The sequence below is a fragment of the Brienomyrus brachyistius genome, chromosome 13 (assembly GCF_023856365.1).
Source record: "Brienomyrus brachyistius isolate T26 chromosome 13, BBRACH_0.4, whole genome shotgun sequence".
In the NCBI taxonomy this organism is placed as follows: domain Eukaryota; kingdom Metazoa; phylum Chordata; class Actinopteri; order Osteoglossiformes; family Mormyridae; genus Brienomyrus; species Brienomyrus brachyistius.
In genome coordinates this window covers 22,750,225-22,769,838 of record NC_064545.1, presented here as the reverse complement: position 1 = coordinate 22,769,838, position 19,614 = coordinate 22,750,225, and the positions used below count along the sequence as shown (strand labels likewise).

The following is a 19,614-nucleotide window of genomic DNA, read 5'->3' as shown; positions in this document are numbered from 1 at the left end:
TATTGTTTACTATGTAGTAGGTGAAATATAGCATGTGAAGTGAACAGTATGTCCAAAAACTCAGTATGGATGTGATACCCAGATGACACACTACATTTTGTGAACATCCATGTGCAACTGATGCATGATACGCTATCCCACAATGCCAGTTTTGAGCAGTTTTTGACTCTTTAACAGGGGTTAAGCTACGCCATTGGTACACATCCGAACCAGATAATGTGTGATATGGGGACTGTAGTGATTCAGAATGCATGCTGTTCTCATACATATGGACCGTTGTATGTACTATGCTAATGGTCAAGCAGGAGGCTACTAACAAAAATTCAGTATGTACTGTGTAAGGATGAAATTTCGGATGCACCCCTGTCATGTGACCAGCCTCCACTCAGAGTCACAGAATAACTGCCTGATTTGATTGTTCTGGTGGCGGCACAGAAAGACGCCCCCGACCAGTGGACCCTAAATACTACCTCAGCTGATTGTGAATCTCATTTCTCACTCTGACATTGGCGATGGCAGCAGAAAACAACGCTACCATAGTCCAAGGAGCCAGACTGTGATGAAATGAATACCTGCAGTGCTAGAGAAAACCTTACACTTCGATATGTTTATATTTTATATTGCTGCCATTGCGTTTCATATTGCAATGGATTCGAGAGGTTAGTCTTTTGCCTTTGGTGTGCCGTGTAACACTATACTTAAGACTGGAGTACCCAGTCAATCTGATCAGTCGACTGTCCACAATTCCAAGCTCATGCTTGCTAATCCCGCTTTGTCGAGTTTGCCACTTCCAGCCTTTGATCTCCTCATCACTTTCCCCGCCTCCAGCCTGCCCTGCTATTCCACAGGTGATTTTCTCCTCGTGCTACAGAAGACGCCCTCCAGTGAGGTCCTAAGCCCCGCACACACTTCGGGCCTGACACGCCAATCTCTGTGCTTTCAGAAGCCTGCATCTCCCTGCTTTGGGTGTTTCAGTTTGGCTGACCCCAGGCATTAGCTACCTTCACTATCTTCCTTTATGCTTCAGCAAAAAAGGCCCTCAGTCTCCTGCAGTCTGAACATCCACGGTATTGAGGCCTTTCGAATGGACTGTGTTTTTAGATCTTTATCTGTAGGCACCCAACGTACAGAAAATACGGCGGCGCTGAGCAGCGCGTTGTTCTGTGGGGGATGGCATTTGCTGCTACCTTTACGCAGGAAGCCCAGAGCACGCAGAGTCCTTAGTAGCAAGAAGATACCCAACTGGAATATCTTCTTTACCCGTATTTTAAAAATGGGAATTTCAGCCTCGGAAATGACCAGGTCTTGATGTCTTTACCTGAAAGCTCTCTGCGAATACAAGACATTTTTTTTTTTTTTTGCTTTAAAAGAAGAAGTAACCTGGATCTCAGGCATCACCCTCTAAAATAATCATCAGAAACTGTATGTGTGCGGGAAAAGAATTTATGGCCTGTGCAATGAAAATTAAACGTGAAAATGCTGATCTATGCTTACTTATAAAAACTAGCTGTAATGTGGTGTGAAATGCTTGCACTATAAACATGAGTGCGCATTTGAAGTGGCAGATATAAAGCAGCAATTTAACAGATTTAATAAAACCCAGAATTCCAACCTCAGTGCTGAAAATCTGTTTAAAATTGACAGAAATGCATATTTTACTGGTCAGTGTCAGTCAACCCATTAGGCTACAGGTGGCCAGTCTGGGGACCTTTTCCTGAGGGGGTGCCGACTCAGCAAGTCGATTTCACTTTGTTTTTTTTTTCACGGGGAGGGCGCTAGACGTCAAGCCTGCCTAGGGTGTCACATTGGCCTTGATTGGTACTGTAACTGGCCCTTTGACCAGCAGATATGACTGTGGTAAGAACAACAGAAAAACTATGGTGATGTCACAAGGTCAGAGGTCATGTCTGTGACTTGTTCTATTGTAGGGTTTACATTAGAAGACCTCCTTTGTTTTGTTTTGATAAGCTGGATGGTTCCCTGGTTTCCTGCTTCACCGAGAACAAAAACTGATACAAAGTTCGAACTTCTCGGTCACATGGCGCCCTTGGGCCCTTGCGGCACCTTGTGGGCTGCAGGATGAAGGGCACCTGTCTTGCTCGTCGACATGTTTGGTGCATGTGCCAGGCACCTTTGGCCTTCTGATTGTGTGTCCCGTGACTTTCAATGACCTGGCCTGGTACGAGCTTCAGCTTAAAGCGAGCCGTTTGCCAACAGGAAGGTTCTCCTTGGCGCGTAACCCGACCAGGCGCGGAATGTTCTACCATCTGGTCCACTCCCCTACGCAGCACAAGTTGTTTTTGTGGCCAATTAAAAACAAAATCCTATTGTTCATTAAGATGATATTTTCTTCCTTGTTTAATTCTGTAGTATAGGTTAGTGACCACACCGGTTCTCAGACACATAGTAAATCATAAGGTAGAATAGAAAACGAGCTGGATAGTGGCTCTCCAGGTTCGGCGATGCCTCCCCCTATTACCGTGTTGACCTCAATATAAGACTTTTTTTCCCTCAACATATGTCAGAAGAAGTGGTGTCGTCTTATATTTGGGGTCTAGTCAAAAAAGGGAATAGATGGCACCAAATACAATATATATATATATATATAACTTTTTATATGTTCTTGTCAAATAAAATTATTTTTCTTTATGACAGATATATAACCAGGCTTGCCTTATATTCTGGCCAATAACAGTGTGTTGGAGCAGAAGATTCCAGTGCAGATAACCTGATCAAAATCTGGAAATGAAAATGAGCGCTACGCCAAAACCAAATACCAACCAGATGTGTTTGATTAATTCCACGTAGTGTAAAAGCATAATGACTGATTATTTATGAGGTGTTTGTTATGGCGTGCAGCCTGCTTCTGGATTCCTATTGGCTCTCATAATGGACAGTAAGAACCACCTGACCCTCAGTCACAGGGGACTTAGTCCAGTCAAGGTGGGGAGGGGGGAGTGTGATCCTCTGAGCCATAAAATCAGAGCCCATGGACACCGTCCCAAGAACCTGACAGCCTGGTGTGACCCACGGTGATAACACAGTCAGTAGGCAAAAGAACAGAACAGCACCAGTGATGAGAAACTGCGGCAGGACAGACGGGCCCAGTGCAAACTGGTGGGAGCAAAATAATAACTTTGTTTTGCCAGACATATTTCTATTATGTCGTTACAACTAGGGTAGCTGCTTCTGCACTGTGACCGGTCACAGCTCCGCTTCCGTAACACACATGTAGCCCCACGACCTGCATGAGTAACCCAGCACCCTTCAGACCACACCCAGCTATTTGGTATTTTATATGAATTGAAGTAAGATTCAACCCAAACTGAATTTCATTTAAACACCACTCCATTTCCCTGCATAGCCAAAGGAGACTGATTTATCTGCACTGACATCATACATAATGTACCAGGTCAATTACCAGGTGCAAATCTGAGCTAGAACCTAGTTTTTTTTCAATAATATTTTCCATAATATATATATATATATATATATATATATATATATATATATATATATATATATAAAATCTGTGTATTCTCGAAAATGAAAACACATTACAGTTTGTGTCTAAACCTGGGAATGCTTGAAAATCCACTATTTGATTTTATAACTTCACAAGCATGGCTTCTGCAGGAAATCACATGACACGCCCTCCCAGCACAGTAATCACCTGACATGCCCTCCCAGCACAGTAATCACCTGACACGCCCTCCCAGTATAGTAATCACCTAACACGCCCTCCCAGCAAAGTAATCACCTGACACGCCCTCCCAGCATAGTAATCACCTGACACGCCCTCCCAGCATAGTAATCACCTGACACGCCCTCTCAGCATAGTAATCACCTGACACGCCCTCCCAGCATAGTAATCACCTGACACGCCCTCCCAGCAGAGTACTGTAATCACCTAAAATGCCTCCCAGCTCTTCTGCAGCATTTCCCAGAGTTGATTGGGTGCTGGGTTATTTAGCTTTGCCTTTTCTCTTCAGGACTGATATCTGTAGCCTGGGCAGGCCAGGTCATTAATTTGAATTGTCTTTCACTTTCCTTCTTCTCCAGTTAGTTCTTACAATCTTCCTTTTGGGTCATTGTCTTGCGGACAAATGAGGGACTACCCAGTCAGTCATAATCATGATTGGTTGATTATGGTTTCCATAATCATCCAAACATGTGACTCATGCTGTATATTGTAATTTCTAATGCATATTGGGAGATTTTTCAGAGTATTTATTTCTTATGGTACTATGTGGTGTGTCTCCTCCCTGTCTGTGGGAGGCACTGAGTGATGTACGGAAGGTAATCAAGGGCATTAAGAGTAGCATTGAGTTGTACGCTGGTGTGTGAGATTACTCCATTTAATTAAAACGCACCACACTATGGGAAGAACTGATAAATGACGAAGGAGTGAGAATCACATGAGACATCCGACTTCAAGACAGCTTTCTGACACTCCCACCCTAATCCCCTGGCCCCCTGCTGGACGGCACATGGCTGCGGGTGTCGAGACTCCACTGGGCGAGGGGGACACGCTGTCCCCGGGGCACCAGGGGCTGGAAGTGCAGTGTCAGGAGCTTGTCAGTTCGGGGCTGAGTACAGGCTGATTCTGTGCCCTCGAGCCTCACTGACAGGACGCGCCTCCAGAGGCAGGAGGCCCCGGAACTAGACGAGGAGACGCAAACGCGCAAAATGGAAAAAGGGCAGCGGGTGACAAAAAAGAAACCGCGTCAAGATACTGGTCCTAGAGATTAAGTTAATCGAAATCTCTTTTTGTTGTCTGAGCATGATTCTTCAAAACCCCCCTCTGTAATCTTAGCCAGACGCACACAAGGACATGGCTGGGCCCCAGAAAAATTTTACCATATGTTCCCTGGTAGTATCTCTCATGGGGCCCCCCTGTGCCTGGGCCCCTGAAAGTCTTCCACTTTCTCGCCCCATATGGATAGGCATGACTGTAAGCTTAAACTGGAATCCTCAATTCTGGTCTTGCCGGGCCAGTCTGCAACTATCCCCCTGTCCCTGCATACAATTCATCACTCCTTTTCAGCTACTAAAGCTGAATCACTTATTTCAGCGTCCTCTGGCGGACCTTTCTGAAGCACAACAGGTCTGTTGTCATTGGCTCAGAAGCTAATGTTATCGCAGGGACACATGTGATAAAAGTGTAATAATTACCTCAGATTACAACATAGAGCCCGATGAGCGAATTTCTCTCTGTCTTTATTTTGGGCAATTTCCATGTCTAACTGCTTCACTGATAGGCCCACAGGATTAATTAGACTTACTCACTGCTAATTAAAGTGAATGACATAGTAAGTATATGAGAAAATACTAGTTATCAGAGTTAGTTCAGGAATATAGACCCCCAAACTCCAATAAATCCATAATGCGAATCATTCATCATGCCTAAATTATTTGACCTCTTTGTCGTTGACTTGGGAACTATTTGTAGAGGATAAATATAAATCCTATTATAACTTCCACCGAATTGCTTCATAATACAAACACCCAACAGGTACTTAAATCTATGTTATTTGCATCATAAGACCTTTCACATTTTTCTTGGGCTGTAGTGAAAATTATGACAGATCACGTGACTCTGAAAAGACAGTCATTTTGATGTGCTCTGTTCCGAGGAAACAATTATAGATCGGACCGAAGGGAAATCGGAAATAGATCTTTGTAACCTCTTAAGAATAATTACTTGTTAATGATCGCATTCTAACCGTCAAGGGAATGAGAAAAACAAGCACTTTCATACTTGGGAGAAAATCAGTCTATGAACTAGAGTCCAATTAAATGCAGATATGGGAATAAGAATTTAATTTCCAGGGAAAGTCATTGCAAGTGTATAGATAACTAAGCTCTCTAACAATTACTAAGCAGAATAACTTATATAAAGGGTGCTTAGAGAGACTGTGCTGCATGGCATAATCAAACGACTGTAAAACGAAATCTTTCTGCACCTCCGCTGGTGACATCACATCTTTATCTCGAACGATCCTCGGAATCTGCTCTTCAGACTCCCAGTGCCTTAAGCCCCCCGCTCCAACTTGACGCACATTATCCCGTCCGTCTGTCCGTCTGCGTGAGGTTGCGTTTAAAAGTCTCACGTCGCACGGCCACCGCGTGCAGCGTCTGCCTGCGCTTCCCGCGTGCATGCGCGCACGCCAGTGAGTCAGCTTGAGAGGGGAGAGCGCGAGAGAAAAGAAAAAGAGAGAGAGAGAGGGAAGGTAGCAGGCGCGAGGGGAGAGCGGAGGAGCGCGAGCGAGCGAGCGACACAGCGCTATGAAATTCATCTGTGCGTTTAGCCTGCTGCTGCTCTTCCCAGCGCTGAGCCTCAACAGCAGGTGAGTGGGGCGAAAAGAGAGCGCTTCTTATTCTGCCTTACAAAGTCTCCTGGGGAGGGACGACGTGAAAAAACTGCCGAGTTAAACGATAGAAAGACTACTCTTCTTCGGCCACGGGTTGAGTCAGTCAGACCGAGTCGCTTCTGCTCTTTGCGCCGCGGCGGGCGAGCGGGCTGCGGCGGAGAAAGACGCGCTGTTATCGTTAACTTTTTTTTGTTCCTCTTTTCTGGCCGTTGCGGGTGTAGCGCCGCGGCTAGACTCCCGGACTGAGGCGGTTCCAAAGGATCCGAACCGCGGAGAGGTGACGGGGTGAGGTGACAGGATGATAAATAAATAACGCACCCGGGCACGCGAGACGAGCTCACGTGCCAGTGGTGTTGAATGAGCGCCTTTGTCCCTTGCAGGAAAAAATGAGACCACGCCGGGTGGTGCTTTCTAGGTACAGTGATGCCGTAATAACAAAAGACTAGGGAAACAATTCCTGAAAGAGTGAGAGGGAGGGTGCCCTCCGCCCTGTGCTTCACCCACTTTGCGGAATCTTGCCCGGCCCGTTTGCTAGCGTCCCGGCTGCTTTGGCAGGGGGGGGGGTCTCTCCGCACAGAACCTCATTGTACGAGATGCAGAAGCGCATTTTCCAGCTGCTGTCGCGCTTTGCATCAGAAAAGGCAGCGTCGACCACTGTCAGTTCGCGTGTTCGCTGATGTCTGATCGTACGTCTCCGCAGCTGGACCGCGATGCCCAAGCCTACCCTACTCGGGTCGGTTCATTAGTGTCTGGCGGAGCGCAGTCCTGCTATTTACATGTTTAAAAAGTGTGCTTTCCCTACCCTTGAAGCCAGCCGACGACAGTCAGTGGTTGAACCCAGGTTTAACGTATGTGAGACAGCGCCCCGATCTGTAGCATAGCTGCAGAGTACTTGCCGGGAGCCAGGCTGCGTGATCAGAGAAGGCAGAACAGGACGAGCCCCTCTTTCTCTTTTATGGTGCACCGAAGTCCCTACAGCAGTTAACACAAATATGCAGTCTTCGCAGCATGGTATATAACTGGCTTAGTAATGTGGGAAAATAGTGTAATAAAATTTAACTTTGAATGTGACACCGGGGTTTTCAGCACTGCGTTGAGGGTGTTTGTAATTATTAAACTTCACACTGTAGTTTAAACGTTGCACATATTCTATCAGACGCGAAAATCTGATTTTCTAGTTAGATCGACAATAATGAATAAACGGAAACGTATACACAGATACAGACGAACTGTTATATGGGCAGAAATGTTTTCGCATAGCCCGTGATTGACAGGGCTTTACTTTTGTCTTTTGTTACTAAATGCTCGATGAATGACATTCGCAGATAGATTAACACCATCTGTAACATCCTTTCTGGGACATTGTATTTTCATGTTTGAACTATGGTGATTAAAATGACATGAATTAGTGCCTGTTTGCTATGTGTTCTGTTCCATCTGTAGTATGTGATTTGTTTCCGTGACTTGAAAAAACTGGCAACTTAAAACTTTGAGAAGCAGATGTCAGAGTGATCAGTCCAACGCGTTTTAATGGTAACTTTTAATGACTGTTAAAATCGGTAGAGTACATTTTGCGGAATGGATAGTTAGATATTATTGGTGAAACAATAAAGAAAAATCGACATGCATCATGATGCAAAATGTTCTGCGTATAGAAAATATAAGGTGGTGTATAGTCAGTAACATGATTTTAAGATGTAGATCTGTCTGTTCCTAAGAAAGGGAAAATAGATTTTAATTCTAATTTTGTACACAATCGCGTTTGGGTAATTTCTTGAATGCTGACAGGTATTGCATTTATACTGAACTGGTAAAATTCAGGTGATAACTTGAAATTAAAGGCGAAAAGAAAATAATGAGAAAGGAGGTGTTAATTAAAAAAACAATTAGTTACGGTGTGGACTCTGTCCAGTGATGTCCACTTCACACATTCCGTTTGGCATTTTCTTCTTTAATTATAGTGCCAAGTAAGAACAGAGCCAAGCACATATGAGAACTTTGATTCGGCTTGGATTTATTTGTTTTTCCCATTACAATCAGAAATCTTGACCTGGGCACTTCCTGTGTTAATGGAAATAACCACCATTTGGCTATCGAAAGTGACTAGTCCAGATTTTATATATGCTAGAATTGTGACTTAGGATTCAAATTCAGTCAGACAACAAAATAAGATTAATATAGGAAAATGTGCAAATCCTGGCTCATTCCAAGATAAGTGTTCCATTCATTACAATAAGCCAATAAGTATTGTTTTTTTGAATTGCATATTTGCATATACTATATAATTTACGTGTTGTATGTGTTATATTCTCTAAATATAGTACAATATGTTTTTGGAAATTTTCTCTTCCAAACACTTGTTGCAATGTAATGCTTTGCTTTTTAAAACTCTGGACTGTACGGTGGCAAAGACATGGAATAAACTTTTTTTTTTGTGTGTAGCTTGCTATAAATGCTTTCTGAGTAATTCAATGGATTGTTCAATTTGCAATGGAACGTGATATTCTGAGCGAGGTGGCACTTTTGGGTGAAGTGCCTCTGAGCTGGATCAGTACTCTCAGCCTTCAGCCGGCTTCTTTCTCACTTCTGCCCTTGCAGTCTTAGTGTCTTTCAGTGTTTCTTTTCTTTTATTACCACATTTTCATTTTATCAGCCTCACTAGCTAATAATAAGTCCCTGATGGTAACAGAAATGCCCAAAGGCACAACCCAGAAAACATTAAAAAGATCGTGAGGGAGAGCTTGAGCTGTGAACAAAGTCAGGTAATGAATAATTCAGAGGGGCATAAGAACATCACTTAAAACCTTGATAACCAAGCAGGGTGAGCCATCCAATGTGCAATTACAGTACTAATTTGTTTTATTTTGTGCTGATTTCCTGTAGTGGAAGCTATAAAATGAGGCTCCTCCTTAAATCCTGAAGCAAGTTTGCTCTCTGTCAGACTGTGGTGGATGGACTGACACTAGAGGGCGTTCTCAACAGCATTGCAGCTTGATTGCTGACAGGTCATGGTAGACAAGAAAGTTTGAAATGTGGAACTGAGTGGGGGTGGGGGGGGGTGGCGATGTGCCCTTCAGTCAGTCAGGCTGTGGTGCTGTTCAGTCGTCTTTACGCTCTGGGATAGTGCCTTTACCGTTTCCCCTCAGAAATTTTATGCGAGCCCTATTTTTTTTCTGGCCAGCTGTGTCAAAACTGATCTGCCCATAGTAGAAACCTGTACAACCAAAACAACGCTCTGCATGATTTGGTTATTTTTATCACCCGAATACCTTGTCTGTTATCTGAACACAAGTCCTTACTCTTCTGGGCTGACATCCTGCTCTGTGTGTGTGTGTGTGTATGTGTGTGTGTGGTGAGTGGAGCACCCAGTACCAGCCACACTTCAGGATTAGTGTGATATACACCATTTCTGACTGCTGGAGCATTATCTTATTGGCAGCTGTACTCATAATTTTGTTTATTTATATGCACGGATGCACTGTGACAAGTCCTCAAAACCTCTTTTTTACATGTAGGAATTGTACTCAGTGCTGTGTCCTTAGTGTTTGTATTTATTTTTCCATTCCTTTTCAGACATTACGTAAGACTGCGATGGATTTGTATTTACAGGAGACAAAATGTACTTGACTGTATCACTGGCCTGTAAATATGCCCTTGGTGTTACTTGGCTCTCAGGTATCATCTGTAACATAGGAGGGGTCTTCTCTTTCAAAAAGACAATGTTCTGCTGGTCGCCTGGTTAGGGCTGCAGTGGCCAACCTGTATACCTGACTTACTGCAAATCTGGTCAAAGCAGCATTGCTTCATGGAGACAAATATCCTCAGGAACATATACAGTTTAAGGTAGCAGTGTGGTTTCATACATTGTTAATGATGAACTGCCTCTGTCCCTTTGTATCTTGGAATAAATGTGTGCAGACTTCCTGTGATGGGACAAGGTGAATTTGCTGAACATAATCCCACCTTCCTTGATGGTCTTGAAGACCAGAGCTTATGAACCCAGTTTAGTCTGATAATGGACTTATAGGTCAAACCCTCCTGTATGATTAAGGTGCTCTTCACCTGCTTTTTAGGATGTGGAAAGTGTCCTTAGATTATTGACATTCATGCCACTGAGGTTTGATGCCATGTAGGACTATAACTATAAATATGGCAGGATTGTACTCCACACTCCATTATGGTAATTCCCCCTTAGCAAATGACATCAAAAGTATCTTTAAGAATGAGATGTATTGTTAAGAAACCTAGCTTTTATTTCCATGCATATAAGTGGACTATTGTGACGGAGTGTGCAGAGATCCTTTAAAGTGCACTTTTCAGATGTTAATAACTGACTAGAGTAATTTTTGAGTATTATTTTCACACGTGTGTTGCACTCATTTATCTGGGGGGCGTCGGGTGGGGTATGTGAAATTAGGGTGCCGGCTATGAATCTGCGCTTCATCTCTGTAGCACTGTGTTACAGTGCTTGCTAGTGTCTCTACACATCATTTGAAACCAAACTCAGAACTGAAACCAAAAAACTTTGACAACCCTAGAAAACACACCTGATAAAATGTTATGTGGAATCTTGGCCAATAAATGTACAGCTTACAAAGCTGGAAGTGGGAAGCTGATTTCACACAAAATTAGGTTTTAGTCATTCCCTTTTTCAAGGGTGTAATCCATAAGACTGAAATATGTCAGTGATGTACGGCTTGAAAATTAACAGATCTATGTGTGAATAATTGTGAATGATTTATGTGTTGCGGTCCATCTCTGAAGATTTATCTTCTTTTCATGTAATCATGCAATGAATTATATATCTTATCTTATTGGTCAAGAGTGGCCCTCCCACTGCATATGCCAGTGGTGTTACAAGAGCTGTAAGTCACAGTGACCTGAACTTGAAATCCCTTTTCAGCCTCCATATTACCAACCCCCCCCCCCCCCCCGCCCCCCAGGGCATTCATATGTCACCCTGCACATTTTTCATCCAAATTGCCGTTGTGATGTGATTTGCCTAAGATTTCCAGTCCTTACATCAGAAACCCTCTACTAGAAGTCATTGGGAAAATCTGCTATCGAGCTGTTACGACGAGGTCATGCAACGCCGTCTGTGGCATAATCTCACATGTTGATCACAAGGTTGTAGGACGTGTCAGTTGTCTGACAGAGGCTGGCACTTTGCCAGGGACCGGGTGTCTGCGTGGTGGGATGCCCCGTGCCCCCCACCTGCCTTTTCCACCACCACTGTGACACCATGGGATGGTAGCAGATGCTCCCTCTGTGCCGGCAGATGCCAGGCCCCGGTTTCCAGGGGCTTCTTCCTCTCTCAGGTGCCTGCAGCCACCCGCATGCAGTTGCAGGAATTTGTGCTGTGTTCGAGAAGTGCCTCTTACTTTTTCTTTCTCAGGCCTGGTCCATCCTATTACAGCACCCCTCAGCCTCTTAATCCTGGATTCACAGTGACAGGCCAAGCTAGAGCAGGGCAGGAAGGATACCGTCTGGGCAGCAGGTGGCGTAGTGGTTATACACTTATAAGCATACATTAACTTGCTCAAACAGCCAGGCATTTGTAGCATTGAGTGGTATAAATCTGTAGGAGTGTCATACTGTAAGCTGTGTAAATCACTTTGCGGCAGGCGATGAACAATGTGCCGTTCCTGTATGCCAAGTTTCCCGCCTCAGGAGCACGTGGATTGAAGTGACAGCTCCGACACTCCAGGGAGAACCGAAATTAGATGGAGGCCGTATCACCTGGCGCTGGGGTGATTTGCAGGTTGTCATGATAGGTTAATGTGGCTGTACCCTGGGTGGCCTTCTGCCGGCTGTGTTCTCGGTACATGGTGCATGTTATGTACATCTCCAAAAGGAGCCAATTCCCAGGCTTTTACCCCCAGAAATAAACAATAAGGCAAATGACAGGGGCTGTAAATGTGGGTGGAAGTATAATGTATGTGGCTTATATTCCATCTTTCTCCTTTTATTTCAAAAATAAATTTACAAGCACATTAGGAGCTTTGTTTAGTTTTTAAGTAGTGGACGGACACAGTTCAAGCCAACTGTCTGCTCTGGGTTAATTGTTTGCCTGTTGCAAGTGAATGTACTTATTTTTTGACAGCAGAACCGGCAGCAGCTTCTGCCCTGATGCTTGGTTTGTGTGTTCTCACAAGATGCTTAGTTTCTGCATTGTTTGTGAATGAAGGAATGGGAGAGGATATGCTGCAGAAAACGAAGGAGAGTAGACAGCAGGACACACTGAACTGGCCCTTGGGATTGTAATGTGTGCCACTGTGATAAACTGCAAAGCGTTTTTCCAAGCAGGATTCGAAATCAGACTCCTCTTTGTGTCACTCAGTGGAAAGGCTGTGGAAAAAGATGAGCTGTAGAGACTTGCTGTTTGTGTTGCCAAGGGGTGGCGTTCAGTTGCGATTCAAGGGGTTCAGATTGTGCACCTAGAGATGATTATTCCACAACATGAAACCAATGTGCTTTTCCATAATATTTCCAGTTTCAAAGAGGAATGTGGTGCATGAGATTTTTTTAATACTGGTTATGGCTGCTGGTGGCATGGTGGTCCAGTGGGCAGCGTGGATGCCTCCGGCTGCCACAGTTTGGGGCATGAATCGCTTCGCCATCTGTGTGGAGTTTGTGTATGTTTGTGCTAGTTTCCTCTCACAGTCTAAGGACATTAGATATTTTGGTAATTCTAAATTGCCCATAGTGTGTGTTTGTGTGTTAAGGCCCTTTATTTGCTATGTCTGACCCTGCTTCCTGATGCTCCTTTGTACATCGTTTTGGAGAAGAACATCTGCTAATAAATTAAATGCTTCCTGGGATTGGCTTCTTGGTAACACCATGACTATGTATTGGAGATGTGAGGGGATGGATGGGTACAGGGTGGTTCATAAAATACCTCATATGATCCAGTTTAGCTTAAGACCATGGTTTTTGTCCTTTGCACATAACCTGCCTTCCCTGGAGTATTTTATCATTTCTTTGGTATGACAGTTTGGACATTTTCGAAGTCTGGAAGATTTCCTGTATGGTTTGAGTGGCACCCAGTTCTGCGAGAGGCACTGGGCTAAGCAAAAGTATATGATACACTCTTTGGTTTTTTAGTGTTGTTTTGTGTGGTGTTCTGCAGTTCCATAACTGAGGAAAATGTGCAAGGTCAGATCCAGAAAATACACAATATTGCAGCAAAAACCGTGAAATGCAATGGGAGTTTTTTTTGTGATTTTTATTATTTTATTTCTTTGGAAAAGTCTGTGTGTTGTTATATATGGATATAGTTTATCTTTCTATCTGAAGTTTGAGGTGCAAGGATGCCCTTGTAGTGGTAGGTGAGCTGTGGTCTGTCAGAACACTTCCATCCCCCACATCCTGGCCAGTGCGGCAGGTGGTCATTGCACACAGCACTTCTCTATACCACCATCCTCTTCATTTTCAGTCTTGTTTGATGAGGTGCGCAGCCCCACTAGCATTGATTAAAGGTGTGAGTGGGGGGGGGGTTTGCTTTAATGAATGCTGTTTTTCATCAGATTGCGACCGTGACCCCTTCTGCGTTTGCTAACCACCCCCCCCCCCCGTCGTGGCAGGGTGTCAGACCCGGGCTGAATGCTGGTAAGAAGCTCAGGGCCGAAGGCATTTAATGTGGGGTGATTTGTTCGGTCACCTTGGGTGATATTCGCTCTCTGAAGCTCGCTGGAACTAACCTGATTGTCTCGGCAGGCTGTTCGTATTGCGGAGTGTGAGTGTGTCACCGCATTTGTTAGCTGCCGTCAACTCCATGCCATCCTACGGGGCTAAACCCGGCCTTCAATGAAGGCCTTCGGGCTAAAGTAGTGATGAATTGCCCATTATAGCCCAGCAGACAGTGCTAGAATGGTTGACGTTAGCAGGCCTTTCACCATCATTATGTTCCACAATATGCAGCTGAAAGCAGTAATATTGAGTTTTACTTTAAATAATTTCTGTGTTCAGCTACAAATCCTGATTAAACATTTGACTTTATTCACTCTCTATTCAGGATAGCAACCTGGTCTAGGTGACACAGGGGTGTGATTTGATAAGTTTTTTTTTTCATTGGTAAGGAGGATTTTCCTTTTTGAGATTCTCAGGGGTCAAGGGTCAACATTAGAGTAAATATGAAAAGGGAGATCAGTCATTTTGGAAAGATGAAAATTGGGAAAAAAAGGGGATTGAAACTGTATATGAATGCCAAATAGAATGGAGATGAGGCCCAGTGTCAAGACCAGTACTGGTCTAAAAATGCGAGACAGAGCACAAGGCAGTAGCGAATACTGTCCCATGGAATTGGGGGACAGGTGGAGTAACATCATACAAACGGCTCCATTCAGCTTTCTCTGCTTGCCGAGATGGCAGTTCCAGATCTCACCATAAGGAGCTGTAATGTTAAAAGTTCAAAATAAGAGTCAGTGCTACATTAATTCCCCCAATGCAACCCATTTCACTTTATCCCTACTGTATTTATTGTTTGCAGTTGTTTTGGCTTTTAACATGTTGGAATAAAATGGTCCAAGAGTGTCCTTGCTGGATTAAAGAAGAACAGGTCTTAAACAAATACTGTGTCTCGAGAAATTATCTTGAGGTGTCACAATCAGAAGTAGTTTTTTTATTTTTTCAGCAAATGTGAGGACTTTGGTGGTGTGGTGATCACCCTGCACAGGTTGCATGAAGGTTTTCTTTATACTAAGAAGGCCCAGTGCTACTGGACTTTTCGTGTCTTTTACAGTGTGGTGACCAAAAGTGAACAGTGGAGAATGGAAGGATGATTTAATCTTAAAAAGTGCCCCTTTAGACTTGTACCGCGTTCTTTGTGTTTGGCCTTGTTCGCCTTTTAGTGAGTTGCCAGTTCTGGAACTTTCAACCTTTGGGCATTGCCTTGGGCATAGCTGGCACTTCACACCATAATTGACCGAGGAATTTGTGCGGAGTCTGAAGGAGGCAGCATCTACAAAGGTGAGAAATTAAAGCCTAAAAATGCATGCGACATGTGAGAGGTTTCAGCACCACGGACAGTGCCGAGTGGCGGCGAGCATGGATCATATGGTGAGTTTCTTCATATGGAGTATCACAGTTCCATGGCATGTCATACTAGTGTTGCTGATATGACTTATGCTGACCGTCAGGACATCAGTCAACCTAGGAACTGCCTTTGCATCACGCCATGAATGTTGGATCTAAGCTGGTGACACTTCTGTTGTAACTGGCTAATGTTTTTTGCCGTCATAGATGTACACAATGAAGTGCATCAGGCATTTTTTTTCCAGCAACCACAGAATACACAACCAGCATACAGAGAAAATTGGTTTCCGATGCACCTAGAAAACATAAGAGATATAAGTGTGATGTTCCGGAAGCCATTACAGTCATTGTCATTACAGCCACTTTGAAAAAGACAGGCCAGCATCTAGTGCTGCCTCCTCCTGGGGGTGAGGGTCAGTGAGTAGTATAATTTGATTGTTCCTGTTCCCAGCCAAATTGGTGGATGGAGGTTGAGGATCCATTATGTTAAGTTACTAAGAACATGTTTACTATTACGCGCTTTCACCTGCATGTCCTCTAATTCTGTGAGTGGAAGTTACAGCTAGATCTGCTGCCTAAATCCCATTCAGTAAATGGAAATAACCAATGACTTGCTGCCTGCAGCACAACTGGATTAGCAATGATTACGTATTATTTGGGATTTGGCGACCTGTCAAGTTGGTCAATGACCCTTTCCTGAACAAAGAATTGAATGGGCATTTACTTTGCTGCATAGGAGATTATGTATATTTAGGGAAATAAGCTTCACAGTAAGGATTGAGTTTCTCTATTGGAAGACAATAGGTGCTTAGTCAAAAGTAAACTTTGTTTTGGTTCAGATTTACCAGCTTCAACTGTGAATGAATTTTGCCAGTTTCTCTTAGTTGCTATCTTTGGGTTCCTCAGTATATAACCAGCAGAGTATATAACATGATGTTATAAATAATGCAGCTATTGCAATAGCAATTTGTTGAATTTTTAAACTTGCTACAGTGTTGTGTAGCAGCATAGTTGATTTGGCTCGTTTTTAAAGTTATAAAGGTGAATAAAGCTATAAAGGTGAATAAATTTGACTAGGCCGGTAAATAAAGATGATCTGACCAATGCAATCAAAAGGCATGTTTTTAATACCATCTCCAGACAAACCCAGTGCAGTAAGGACACACCCTTGTTTTGAGTGGTAAGAACAGCATTAATATTGAAAGAGGTGACTTTCAGGCTCTCAGGCTGTCCAGAGTCATCAGAAGCATGGCAGAGAGTGTCAAGGCCACAAAGTGTGAGATGTGCTGGCTTTGTGAGAAGTTCCAGTCTCACTGGCACGATTCCGATGAGGCTGATGCCTCTGCATTCAGAGCAGTCACTGTCAAACTCTGTCTTTCACATTTTGTTATGTTTAATTACCGTTTAATGAAATATTTAGTACTTTTGCAAAGTTTAATGTGGTGGGTGGGGGGGGGGGGGGGCCTGATTTTCCAGTCCATTTCTCTGGCAGCCCGATTAATATAATTGGGGCCTTTTAAAAATACCTTTGGATAAAGATCATTGGTGTCCCCTGGCTATTTGTTTGACTGTTAAAATTGTGTGTGTGTGTGTGTGTCTGTATTAAATGAACTTTTATTAATGCTGTCAGATTCTCATGGGGACTGGACACTGCTGCCAGACAGTCACTTCAGGCAGTGATTTCAGGTTCAATTCACATATTAATCTGGATGAGCAGCTTTTCAACTTCTTTAAAAACTCACATCCCCAGAAATGGAGCATTTTCTTAGGATCATATGCATAGCAGGCCTCGGGCTAGAGAGGTACACCAGTGTTTGTTTTCAGCTTTGTCCCATCAGACAGAACTGTGCCAATCTAGTCTTGCCTTTATGTTGTTCGGAGACCTGCGAAGCAAGAGACTGGTTGCCTTAGAATGGCCTACGATTCTGATAAGTGTGCCACACTCATGGGTCTTATCAAAAACTCATCTTGCGTGACATGGAGACACTACTGCAAACTGCCTGCGCACAAAGAACATGCCTGCTCTAGCATGGGACTCTACGCCTGCAACAATAAGAGGCCTTAACACGAGGAACACAACATGTGCATGTTCAGTGGGCACCAGCACCCGGCACTGTGATGTACTGAGCAAAATGTATAGAGACTATAGGAGGCAGCACCTGCAAAGGTGCGAAACAGAAGCCTAAGAATAGACATAGTAGATTTCAGCACCATGGATAGCGCCGGTGGAGGTGAGCCTAGACTGTGATATGAGTTTCTTTACCACGAACAGTAATAAATGACAGTTATAGCAATATATGTGCAATATGTCCAGCTCTGGCATATGGGATGGTGGGAAATTTCCGCTAAATGGCCTAAAAAACTGTAACGAGATGTCAGTTCTGATGCTCTTAACCTCTCTATTCTGTAGAAGAATGAGATCTACATCCAGGACCGGAGGAATACACTGTATGGTGTGTTCAGGCCCGGGTGCTCTAGGACACGTCTCCGCATACTGTGACAGGAGCACGCAGTTGTCGCTCTGTACCTGCAGAAAGTGATAAGCACTTCACAAGCCAGTGGTAACCGGTAATCATGGTTTCCTTACCACAGGCCCCAACAAATACTAAGGAGACACGGCTGGTGAGTGATCAGGTCTGAGCAGTCTGCCAGGGCGGGTTTAAAGCCCAGGTTGGGGAGAAGCTGAGGGAACAGAGGGGAGCCAGTTGGGCATGTTTGGTTTTTGCAGGCGGAAGAGGAAGTACCACCTGGGGCCACTGGAGGATGACCACCATGAATAGACTGTCACCTCAATGTAGACCCACTTTGGTATAGTGCTCCCTCCTGTTCTGCAATAAACCAGGCCCCATCTGTCAGCACCTGCCTTCTTCAGCGCTCAGAATGTCCTCGCCCTGTGACATGCTGTGCACAGTAGGCATGGAAACAGGTGATATGTCTCTTGTCAGGGCTGCACAAGCTGTCCGCCTCACTACTATCCCTGTTATTGGGATCCCAGGGTGTCTGGCATGGACTCATGGGGAACTGCGACACTTGCTTCATTGGGCCACACCGGACGCGTATCTGCGCCTGGTAATGGTGCCGCTGACTGAACCCGGTCCAGAAGTGCTGTACAGATCTTCATGGAATGGAGATGTTCTGTTTGGTTTTGTGGCTGTAGCGATCCGTTCTCAGCAGGCCAGCTATACAGAACACATTGTTAAGGAGAGTGCTGGCTATGAGATAGGCTTCACTGAATGACCGTCAGATGCCTCTCCCCCCAGAATGGGGAATTCCTCTTAAATAGGTTTGGATTAATCCACTCTATGAATTCTTTCCCTCACATTTTGCCTGCATAATGGATGTGACCGAAACTTCAGGGAGAGGTTTTGGTAATATTGACCCGTGGAGGAGGGGATGCTAACATGTTTATCTACGAACGCAGATGCCTGTCTCCCGGAATCTCACTGTGGGGGCCTTCAGGGTGGCATTGGGCCACCGCGCTGCTTTCCTTTCTCAGGCTTCTGTTTGACAGCCGGTGCACAGGTGGGGGAGATGGGGGCAAAGCGTCTCAGGCCTGTGGACTCCAACTTCACATTCGACTTCAGGCAGGGAAGATGCCCCCCCCCAATCAAGATACGTATCATTTTGGCTGGGGTGGGTCTCTCTGCCATGGAAACGTAAAAACCCTCAGCGGTGCCGGGAATGCAGATGAGATTGGGCGGGTAGCAGAAAGAATAGGATGCATATAGATGTGACTGCATTTAAAATTTCCAAAGGGGTGTACCTGTGCAAGCACACAGCCTATGGAAATAAACAACAATAGCAATACTGGGTAACGTAATAAAAAAATTACCATTCATTCAGCTGCTAATTGAATAAGTGCTGTGACACATCTTTCATCCTGGTTTGTAATCTTGCAGGAATAATCAAAAGTTAATATTGTGTGATTATGCTCTGTGTATGAGGGAATCCTGATTAAAAACTGCTAATGGGTGGCAGGAGGGGGGAGTGTGGACTATGACCTCATCATGCTGAGCCCATGGGCTCCCAGAGATCCCAGCTGCTTCATGTTCAGAGGATTCAGGTGGGTGGGAATGCTGGGATGCTTGGAGTGCTTTTGAATTAGTCACAGGTGCTGAACAGCATGCAGTTGGTTTGCGTGTTTTCCGATTTTTTTCAACAAAAATTTAGCATACTGTATTTATGTTGAAATTGTTAAAAAGTAACA

At 44.3% G+C, this 19,614-nt stretch overlaps 1 protein-coding gene across 2 annotated transcripts in view; it reads left to right on the top strand.

Moving 5' to 3' along the window:
- Positions 1–6,047: 6,047 nt before the first annotated feature.
- luzp2 (leucine zipper protein 2) overlaps positions 6,048–19,614 on the top strand; it is an 83,789-nt gene continuing 70,222 nt past the window's right edge. Inside the window, exon 1 of one of the 2 annotated variants that reach the window (XM_048973153.1) lies at positions 6,048–6,350. In XM_048973153.1, the coding sequence (XP_048829110.1) occupies positions 6,289–6,350 (62 nt within the window). In that variant the 5' untranslated portion in view covers positions 6,048–6,288. The remainder of the gene's footprint in view (positions 6,351–19,614) is intronic. The other variant, XM_048973152.1, reaches the window with a different exon arrangement.